This window comes from Cryptococcus neoformans, chromosome 1, assembly GCF_000149385.1.
Source record: "Cryptococcus neoformans var. neoformans B-3501A chromosome 1, whole genome shotgun sequence".
Classification (NCBI taxonomy): Eukaryota; Fungi; Basidiomycota; class Tremellomycetes; order Tremellales; family Cryptococcaceae; genus Cryptococcus; species Cryptococcus deneoformans.
This window is the reverse complement of record NC_009177.1, coordinates 1,359,575-1,369,574: the sequence shown is the minus strand read 5'-3', so window position 1 is coordinate 1,369,574 and position 10,000 is coordinate 1,359,575. Positions and strand designations below refer to the sequence as shown.

The following is a 10,000-nucleotide window of genomic DNA, read 5'->3' as shown; positions in this document are numbered from 1 at the left end:
TGCGTTTGCCGTCTACCAATCGCTGTTGGTCCATCTCACAGGAGCTGCATATCGAGCTCCAGACATCGAATCAACGTATATTTCAGTTAGAATCCCTCAAGATGCCTGTTCCTTGGGAAGTAAGTCATAATCGTATAGTTTTGTTTGGTCAAGGGAGCGAAAACTGATGGCGATTCAGGCTCTGATTCCGTGTGGTACGTCGGCCTTCTTGTCCTAAGCACCAAAACACCTTCGACACCATCCTTAAACTTCAAGGGTTCCGTATTTCGAACTTGGATTATAATCCCGAGCATGGTGGGGTAATTATACTAATCTGGATTGGATGTAGGTCTCCTCGTGGCCATGTTCGGTATCACTGGTAATCTCTTCTCCGCTGCGAAATTCATGACCAACGACATGAAGGTCCGTTCACGCCTATCAATCCATCTCCCACGCCATAGTGAATGCCACGTGATGTAGACAGAGAACTAATGTGTATTTGTTTGTGTAGCCCCCAAGGTACGCCCTCGACACCTGGGAAAATATGATGATGGAGAGGGATAGGAGACTAACAGGATCTCTACGGGGGCAGTCTGTGAGTATTAACTATTCAAGGCTGTTCATGGTGATATCACACACTAGACTGCAAGGGGGGCAAAATACTGACTTGTGACTGTGACTTTTAGACTGATCCGATTGCGCCAAAAGAGTTTGCGACAAACTCTGTGTGGGAGACTGAACGGGTGCACTAGGCTTCTTGCATGAGTTTAAATGTATGAAGTATGGATCTGCTGTGACATACGAAGGAAAGACTTAATAATATGATAAGGACCAATTCAACGAGGTTTGGAAATGGTGATGAAGTGAAGACCGGTGCGGGAGTGGACAAGAGGGTAAGATTCACTGATCCGAGGATTGGCACGTAACGATGAGCTATACTAACAGTCAAATTCTTTCCGTTTGAGTTTTACCGACCCTAACATTTTGACTGAGCTAACACCATAGGAAACACGATTCGTGAAGAACAGGGCATAGTGCGACAATGCTCCCGAAGAAATAAAACGGCGCCCAGCCACCAATACATCTGTTACTCTATATTCATAAACCTTTTTGTGTTATGAGATGCGCCTCATAGTTAATATAGAAAAAGGACATAAAGTAATGCCTTGATAAATTGAAGGGATGTCTTGTGCAATACATTACGCTGGCGAGCAGATACTTTTAGGAATTTGTTTGCTCCAATCTCTCCCACCAATGGTGCAGCCTGCAGTAAAACACCAAACACGAAGAGCACGTACCAACGATCCGAAGAGAATTGCATAAGACCCAATCACCCATCGATACCCTTGGCAGCATCCTTCATCTCTAAACCCTGCAGACCATCAACAATCTCCTCGACAGCCCTCTCTTCTCTTCTCATGATAACCCTCCTCGCTCCCCCTTCTTCCTTTGCATCGAGGTACGCCAAGTTGTTTGGTATCGGTTGGGCCGAAGGGGGGTCGGCAAGGGCGGGAGTAGCTATGCGGCCGAGTCGAGGAGGGGAAGAAAGAGTGATGAATTCGGTTTGAAGGGGGAGACGGGCTTGTGCGAGTTTCAACGCTGTTAGACAGCGTTAGACTAGAAACTTGACAATGTCAAACGGAAAAGGCTTACCAGCCTTGGCGATCTCCTCCCTGATATCCCCACCACCAACTTCCATAATCACCTTGCCCGGCTTAACCCTACAACTCCAGTACTCGAAACTTCCCTTTCCCTTTCCCATACGCTGCTCATTACCCTTGACACACACAGGAATATCGGGAAAAACACGAAGATAAAATTGGGCGCCCTTGATGGGTTTGATCTTTCTTCGGACAGCTGCTTGACATGAGGTTAATTGAGCAGCAGAAATTCGGACGGAAGAGCACGCGCGAAGACCGAATGTGCCGTGATGGAGAACTGTTCCTTTCAAAGAACCTCCCTGTGAAGTGAAGGACGCGAATATAAAAGTCGTGAAGCAATGTCGAACACAGCTCTCGTTAGTGACTTTCCAAAGTCGTGTTAAAAGTACGAACAATAGGTATTTGAGTCTACACCAGCAGATATTAGCCTCGTGCTGTCTTCAGGACAGATTCAAAACCGAACACGTACTCCGGGGGCGCCCTTGGCAGCCTTCCTGTATTTTGTTCTCTTCGGGGCTAACTGTCCTCTGAACCTGACTTGCTGGACACCTTGCGTGGGGGTTTTCGGGGCAAGGAACTTAGGGAGCGAAAGGGCGATACGGGGGCTTGAAGTGGCTGGGCGAAAGAAGGAGAGGCTGATCATCGTTGCTAGGGTGGGGGGGTTGTACGGATCTGTGTGCGTTACTGTTTTTGCTTCGAAGTCATAATATTTCGGTGGTTATATCGTGGACGCGAGAAATACAGTGAGGATGGAGGAACCACCTTCGGAGAAAATCGGCGTTTTGGGATGTGGTTCCCTGCGTCTGATCCCTTCGTCCCTGCCCCGCCAACGCTACACTCGTATCCTGCATCCTCTTTATATCACTTTCTTCTCACCGCACCACCACATTCTCACCACTCCAAAATGTCCTACACGATCGCCGGCCGTGCTATCAAGGTGAGTTGTAAATGGGACAAGTCTGTCGAACATAGCTGACATTGGGCCACAGAACGAGTACCTGTAGGTTTGCTAGGATCCGTGATTGGGCGCTTGGGAGGCTAATTACTCGACTCTTTAACCGTTCGGTTCGGATACTGTTGGGTCGTTACTTGGCGATAATCACAAACTACAAACTATTTTCGCTGTTTATTCCTCGCAATCCCCTCTACATCCGCCGCATACTCGTTTCCGACATTCCATCTCTACTTGAAAACTCATCTTACCGACTCACAACCTCGAAACCACCATAAACAGCGCCCTCGGTACCATTATCTCCACCATTGGCATCGCTGTTGCCGCTACTGGTGGCTCAGATAAGGCCGCTGCCTCTTCTGCTCCTGTTTCCGTATCTGACGACAAAACCATCACCGGCGAGACTCCCGAGGAGGAGGATTTGTGAGTTTTTTTTTTCCATTTTGTATCACCTTGCCGAAATGGGTTTCGGATGGTATGGGAGCCTTGAGATAATCGGCGTGGGATGCAAGCGAATTAGAAAAGCAGCTGAGAACTCAAAGAGAAGGATGCTCTTGGTGGAAACAATGCAGCGAACGGCAGAGGGAAAAGGGCTCATGGTCATGTCGCTGACTCCAGACGTCTATAGCATCCGTCAATTCGTCGCCGAGGCCGAAAAATCCGAAAAGCACTAGATGGATAAGGTTGGGAGCCCATATTGACATCGTCGTTTGGGCGAAATTGAGGGGTGAAAAGTAAAATGCATATATGCATAACTGAAGAAAGACCAATATTTTGACTTCTTGCTATAGAAGTGACCACTTCGCAACTTCGTCTCCCCCGGTTCTGACCGACTAATCGTTTTTGAGAGTGTGCTCTTTAAACTTCCATGCTCAAGACGTCTTCATTCGTGTCATCGCTGCCTCACACTATTTGTACAGCAGAACCCACGACTTTCCCGGCGGATACTGTAGCCTTGTTGTCTTGAAAACTTATGCCTTCAGGACTTCCTCCTTCGGTCCGTCCTGCATTTTAGGCGCACCCAAGTAACCCAAGATGGAACCCTTCATCTCCGCCAACTGTCGCTGCTTGTCTTCCTCGATCAACCTACGTCCAGACCGTTAACATGCACCGCAAATAGCATACGGAAAACTTACTTCTTGAACTCGTCAGCATGTTCAGCCCAGTATTTTTGCTCCTCTTGATAGATCCTCTGCGCCTGGGCACGTTTCTGCTCGAGATATGTCATAGGCTGATTCGGCCGAGATGATCCGGGCTATATATAATATCAGCGCTTTTGCATCATAGACCAAATAAGGGATGAAAGGTGAACCTACCGCAGCGACACTACCGAAAATGCTACTCAAAAATCCGCTCCCAGCACCAGTGATAGCGGTAGGGTGAGCTCTCTCCCATTCCTCGATGGCCTTAGCTTTGGCTTCGGCTTCCTTTTTAGCGTATTCGATGGGGATATCCTTGCCGGCGTAGGCTTGGAGGATTGGGCGGACGTCCGCAGGGTTGAAAATACCGATCGCTTGGGAAATTTTAGCATAAGAATGGATGAAGAGAAGAACAAAACATACACTCGAGGAAAGGGATCATATCCACCAAGCCCTTATCCCCAGGGGAGCCATTCCAAGGCTGGAGCACGATACCGTTCTCGGGTTGTAAAGCCACATGCTCAGGGTTAACATCCAAAACGATCACCTTGGAAGGGTCACGGTTAAGGAAAGAGATGTCCTTGACGACTTTACCCTTGACAGAGCGAGTAGATTCACGGAAGAGACGGTAGGGCATAAACGCTTGGTAAGGGTCGATCTTCTCCGCGATAGGGGCTGCGGTCTATCCAGAATAGTGAGTACTGAGGAAGAGGAGGGAATAAATTACGAATGACTTACATAAAGAGGCTGACTAGAAAAGAGGACAATTTCGTAAAACTGTGACAAGTAGCCGAGGAAGTAATCGACACCGGGTCGCTTGGCGGTCCTCCAGCCGTGAGTCCTCTGTACCTGCTTAGCTTTTTCTGGGCGGGTTCTTAGATAAGAAATGACTTACATCCCACGAGGAATGCACAAGGAGTCCTTCAAGGTCAATGCAGAGGGTATAAGGGCGTTGGTGTGGAGGAGGAAGAGGATCGGGAAGAAGAGTCTGGAAAGCAGGCTTGTTGAAAAACTATCATACAATGTGAGCGACTGCAGCATATCGAAAGGGATGAAGCATACGTCGAAAAGCTCAAGCATGTTATTTTGGAAAGTTTCAACGAATCCTCCCTGTTTCTTGCCCTATCTTTCATCAGTTTTAGTCCAAAAGAAGGCTACATTGTACTCACAGTTGTCTCGTCATTTCCCATCGCTAAAACAGCTCCAACAGCACCAACCGCCAACGCACCATACCCAGCCCGGATCCACATCCTCCTAGACTTCTCTTGCGAGCTCACATACTCCTTCTTACCGGCGCCTGTCTTTTTCCTTTCACCACCTTCTACCTCCTGATCCTTCCCAGTAGCTGGTTCGGAAATGGCGGCAGCTTCCTGGTCAATATCCAAGGAAGGAAGCTTAGAGTAGTCAGGGTTCTCAACGTTGGGCTCCGTCTCCGGGGTGGTGGAGGCGGCGGAATGTGTGTTACCAAAGACGACCTCGGGTTGAGGAGGAGTGAGTGGGGTACCGGCAGAAGCAGGTTCTTCAGCCTGTTGGGTCTCCGCAGCCTTGGCGGTACCCTCAGACTTGCTCACTTCAGGCTCAAAGGGCTGCGAAGGATTGACATTCTCGGGAACAGGAGGGGGCCTCTCAGCGGGAGAAGGTTCGGAAGCCTGGGAGCGAATACGAATGAAGGAGGGAGCAGTGGTAGAGAGAGGTCGGATAGAACGGTGGGTAGACGAGAGAAAGCGAGATGTGGCTTGCCTGAGCATTCCGTGACGTTTAGCTGAAAGGTAAACGTAAATAGGGCAAGTAGATGGACGAATGAAGCGAACGAAAACGAAGATGAAGAGGAGCCGAAGAGAATGTCAAGGATCATGGGAGCGGAGTTTGGTGCATGTCCGGTATATGACGCTCTACAGAGGAGGGATGATGGGTGACATTTAATAACAATAATTGATACTAAAACTGGTCCTATTTTTAACATTTGATAAGTGGAAGCATAAACGAAGGATAGCGGAGAATCCACAATAAAGAAGGTATCGTGGTGTGCTGTGCATGTTGCTTAAACAAGTGCATTTGCTCGTGACTTGATTAATCGGTGATTATTGCGCTGCTGGTCAAAAGTCAGAACTTGAGAGGCCAGCGTGCCGACAGAATATCTGGAACCCCCTCCTTCCAAGTAAGAAATGAAGGGGTAAACCAAGTAGCTTGGGAGGATTAGAGGAGGGCAGTTGGCGGAGAAATATCCTTTATACTGCAGAAGTATAGTGGATTGCAGAAGATGGAAGTTATCCGTTTGGAGGAGTGAAGAGCCGATTGCCTCAATTAAAAATCTTAGATTGATCAAATAAACTTAGTTAATTACGAAAACGATAAACGAAAAAAAACGTAAATAGGAAATTTGAAATGAATTATCCTAAAGTTAACAAATAACCAATAGTCCAACAAACTCACTCGCTTTTTAGCTGCGCCAATTATCTTTCCCTTAAACACCTCTTATTACCCGCCGAGGCCATACCACGGATTGGGAAGTTAATTCCGAGTCATCTTGCTTGAACAGAGAATTAATTTAAACCCAACAAGTTTAAACAGCACTTTACATATCTTCAATTCTTCTTTCAACATTCATTCTCATCACTGACTGCCACTCACACCAACTTTGTGGGACGCTGCTGCATCGTCATCACTAAAATTTCACTGCATTCATTAGCGAATCGTTGCTATTTTCGTCATACGGGTATTACACCCGTAGAGATCGACCGTTATCGTTCAGATCAATCATGGGAGGTGAAGAATCTTTACCATCCTCTGTCGACAATATTGTCCCTAACAGACGTGAACCTTTCCACCGTCGCGTCAAATCTTATTTCACGACCGAGATTGACGCTCCCCGTTCTACCGACCTTATCTCTATCTACGCCTGCTTCCTCACCGGCTTCACATCTGCCCCTTCCTTCACCGCTTGCTACGTTTGGTGTGGTTTCCAGACAGGAAATGTCGCTCAATTAGGAGTGGCCATTGCCCGATGTTTTGCCCCAGGATCGAGGCGGACGTTTGGCTTCCAGAAGCCCGATCAGCAGGCCTTGACTAGTCTGTTGAGTTTCTGGATAGGGACAAGTTTAGGTCGATTTGGAGATTGGTCGGGTGCGAAAAAGAGGACATGGCTGGCGATTGCAACGTTACTGCAGGCACTTTTGGCTATGGCAGCTGCTCTCACGGCTCATTATTCTGGTGAAAGCGGCATTGCTTCGTTAGTGTTTATTTTAAGGTCGATAATAGGTCGGAACTCATCCCATTTGTAGGAGTCGAGAGGGACCATCTTGGGCTTCACCTACCGGAATGGCTGCTCTTGGGTTCCTGTCAGCAACAATGGGAATACAAGGCATTGTAGGCAAGGTATGTCCATCAATCTGTCCATAACGACTCCTATCAACGATAGCCATAGCGTATCGCCAGTCCCATGAACACTACTGTCGTTCTCACCACCACATGGGTCGAAATATTTAACGATCCCTTACTATTTGCTTTCAAATATACACCCTCTCGTGACATCCGTATAGCGGGTGGTTTATCGGTTTTACTTGGAGCCTTCGTCTCGCGCGCAATACTCGATGCGTCCTCTTCTGCTGGTGCCTGTGGTGTATTGGCAGGATTGAGGATGATCCAATTCATCTGGTGGTTCTTCATCCCCGATAAACAGGTAAAGAAAGTTGAGTCGAAATAGGCGGTGGCAATGATAAGAGTCATCATATTTCTTCCGGGAGGATGGCTATCAACGTTTGGGATTCAAATAATGTTGTTACTCAAAAAGCGAATATGTGCATATATACCATTTAGTGGTCAAATATCGTGATCTTGTTACAGCATATATTACAACAAATAACTTCGTTATTTTACTTTTACAGCTGCGTGTTTAGATGACTTTCTTCAAGAGCTGCTACAAATCAAATAGTAATAAATGTTATGCGTATATATTTGAGCCGTTGAACGAGCAGTCAGTCGACCCTCGATGATGATGCACCGCTAATTTCAATGATCAGCCGCCGCAAGGTATTGCACGGTGTTTTGTTAATAAGTATTAATAAAACATCCATGCTCTATATTTACACATTTTGAAAAAACTTAGCCATATAGAATGGAACGAAGGATCCTCCTCAGACTTCGCATATTTCATTTCTCCTTTTTTCTGCCCCCAAAAACGTATTACTAATCAATCATTGGGTTGAATACGAAAGAGATATGCAATATGAGCAAAGGCTTCCAATTTGAATCCCCTCAAAAATGTTTGCGTTTCCCATGAATGAAGAACTCAACGAATGAAATGAATGTCTTTGGGGAGGGGATGGGGGGTTGGACATATGGGAGATTGCTTATTATGTGGTTTTCTGTTTCCTGTCTTTATTTAGGCTATGCACTGGCTGAGTGACAGAATATCTTCGAATAGACAAGCTCACATCATGAAAGCTACCCTGTACTACTGGTAACGCTGCTAGCATATACATCCTCAACAACTTCCAATGTGTTGCCTGTTCCTCTCAGTTCAAAAACCGGCTTCTTGCTACTCACTGAGCATCGCTAAATGTAGTGTAATAAGCCATTGAGAATAATGTCATCAGGAAAACTGACGCCCTCATTTTACTCATCTTGTCACGTACGAACTACAACGACATAATGTTATTGGTCATGCAGCTGCTTATTATTATGATGAGACCATCAAAGATTTTCTGAGTTCATCATGCCCATGCAATGCGAGGCTACATACCAGAAGATCGGCCTCTTTTACTGGCATTATAATAATATATGTCCTGTCATTAACTATCGATGATTCACCTATATTGATTGACATTATATAGCTATGGCAGCTTTATACTGTGATTAGGTTGTATATTCCTGTCAAAAGTAATGTTTTGCTTACAATAAAATTCCTCATACGACATCATGCTTATCTATCAATCATGGATATTCGCAGGTTCTATTTACTATCGGTCTTCGCTTCTCTTCGTCCATGTGCCCATCATCGCCAAAGCTGCTGCTTCCTGGCTTTGCCATGTAGTATAGTTTGTATCCTCATAATAATGTGGGACAGTTATCGAAGGAATTCTGGTCATGTCGTCTGCAGTGTTTTCCAGAAACACCGGCTGTGACATTTAAAATAAATTTCTAGGCGTTATTATTTATCGCAATCTTATCTGCTAAAAGATGGTCCGGCCTGATTACAAATCATCAGCTTCATATGAAGCGAAATTGCCTACTTATTAATTAACTCTTTTCCTACATAGTACGTCAGCCAACCAAACGCCAAGCCGGAACTATCTAACTGATCCGGGGGTTCGGCGCCCGTTACGCTCTCAGCCGCACTGGGGTACTGTGTCGTTTTATGATGTACCGCGGGCCGATGTACTACCTGATTTACGATGTAAGATGGTGATATAAATGGTATAGATGGTAGACGAACTGTTATCGTCGTCACTATGGGACCCGCGGCCGCTTACTTTAAACTTTTATATTCCTTTTTCGGCTTTTTTGACCAATATGGTTTCGTTTTCTGAGCCTTTTTTAGGCCTGCGTTTTAAAAGACCATTTCGGGCTTGGGCTGGCAATCCGATTTCGGGCTTGTTTGAAGCCTTTATTTACAACTTGCATATATGCCATCCTGTCTCAAAAAAAGGCTTCGTACTGACTAAGTATTGTGCATCATGGCATAGAGATGCATTCTCATTTTTCACTCGCAGCCTCCACAACAACATGATACTACGTACCTTCCATCCAGTTTACCTTACGCCAAAGACACTCGGCTGTAGCGCGTGCCGCTGTCAATTATATAGGTGGTGCCGGGTTTTGAGATACTCTTAACCCTTCCAACCAGCTGATTGACAGAGGCCAGATCCACAATCTCCTCCGCCTGGTGCTTTTTATAGTAGCTCCATTCATGGCTACCAATACGGTGCTTATGTGACACCGCTGGTTTGATATGGGCGAAGGCGAGAGTAACAGGAGGGGTGTTGGAGGACTTCGGATGGTAGGGCGGGTCGATGGTGATCAAGTTCAGGAGCTCACCATAGCATAGGTGGTCCTCGAACTCTACACGCCTGGCTGGATGATGCCTATTGCGGTCGATAGACACCATACTACAGCCAACATTTCATCATCAATCTCAAAAGTTCTCTTCAGACTAAATGAAGTCTAACTCACCGAGACGAAGCGGCACTCCTCCTGTCCTCCTCAGCAGTATCCATCCTCGACACACGAATGGAATCGCCTCTATCCAACACTCGAACACGGTTCCACAC

The 10,000-nt window shown here is 46.4% G+C and overlaps 6 protein-coding genes across 6 annotated transcripts in view; 3 read left to right on the top strand and 3 right to left on the bottom strand.

Annotated features, from left to right (window-relative positions):
• Positions 1 to 101: 101 nt before the first annotated feature.
• On the top strand, positions 102 to 731 carry CNBA5010 (hypothetical protein; the record flags this gene model as incomplete). Its single annotated transcript, XM_772710.1, has 5 exons — positions 102 to 119; positions 179 to 194; positions 329 to 402; positions 491 to 574; positions 666 to 731. 5 exons carry the CDS (start codon positions 102 to 104, stop codon positions 729 to 731), a joined length of 258 nt encoding a protein of 85 aa, XP_777803.1.
• A 578-nt stretch (positions 732 to 1,309) lies between these two features.
• CNBA5000 (mitochondrial 54S ribosomal protein YmL47) lies at positions 1,310 to 2,283 on the bottom strand (the record flags this gene model as incomplete). The annotated part of the gene is made up of 3 exons (XM_772709.1): positions 1,310 to 1,578; positions 1,633 to 1,939; positions 2,110 to 2,283. The coding sequence occupies 3 exons, from the start codon at positions 2,281 to 2,283 to the stop codon at positions 1,310 to 1,312; spliced, it is 750 nt and encodes a 249-aa protein (XP_777802.1).
• A 261-nt stretch (positions 2,284 to 2,544) lies between these two features.
• Positions 2,545 to 3,266, top strand: CNBA4990 (hypothetical protein; the record flags this gene model as incomplete). Its single annotated transcript, XM_772708.1, has 4 exons — positions 2,545 to 2,577; positions 2,630 to 2,640; positions 2,875 to 3,015; positions 3,221 to 3,266. 4 exons carry the CDS (start codon positions 2,545 to 2,547, stop codon positions 3,264 to 3,266), a joined length of 231 nt encoding a protein of 76 aa, XP_777801.1.
• Positions 3,267 to 3,563: 297 nt separating this feature from the next.
• On the bottom strand, positions 3,564 to 5,479 carry CNBA4980 (hypothetical protein; the record flags this gene model as incomplete). The annotated part of the gene is made up of 8 exons (XM_772707.1): positions 3,564 to 3,678; positions 3,729 to 3,847; positions 3,909 to 4,105; positions 4,155 to 4,413; positions 4,470 to 4,574; positions 4,627 to 4,743; positions 4,794 to 4,853; positions 4,901 to 5,479. The coding sequence occupies 8 exons, from the start codon at positions 5,477 to 5,479 to the stop codon at positions 3,564 to 3,566; spliced, it is 1,551 nt and encodes a 516-aa protein (XP_777800.1).
• A 1,011-nt stretch (positions 5,480 to 6,490) lies between these two features.
• Positions 6,491 to 7,434, top strand: CNBA4970 (hypothetical protein; the record flags this gene model as incomplete). Its single annotated transcript, XM_772706.1, has 3 exons — positions 6,491 to 6,960; positions 7,013 to 7,106; positions 7,156 to 7,434. 3 exons carry the CDS (start codon positions 6,491 to 6,493, stop codon positions 7,432 to 7,434), a joined length of 843 nt encoding a protein of 280 aa, XP_777799.1.
• Positions 7,435 to 9,486: 2,052 nt separating this feature from the next.
• Positions 9,487 to 10,000, bottom strand: part of CNBA4960 (hypothetical protein) — a gene marked incomplete at both ends in the record, with an annotated part of 1,160 nt that continues 646 nt past the window's right edge. Inside the window, 2 exons of the mRNA XM_772705.1 lie at positions 9,487 to 9,838; positions 9,903 to 10,000. The exon at positions 9,903 to 10,000 is cut by the window's right edge and continues 110 nt beyond it. Of these exons, the coding sequence (XP_777798.1) occupies positions 9,487 to 9,838; positions 9,903 to 10,000 (450 nt within the window). The remainder of the gene's footprint in view (positions 9,839 to 9,902) is intronic.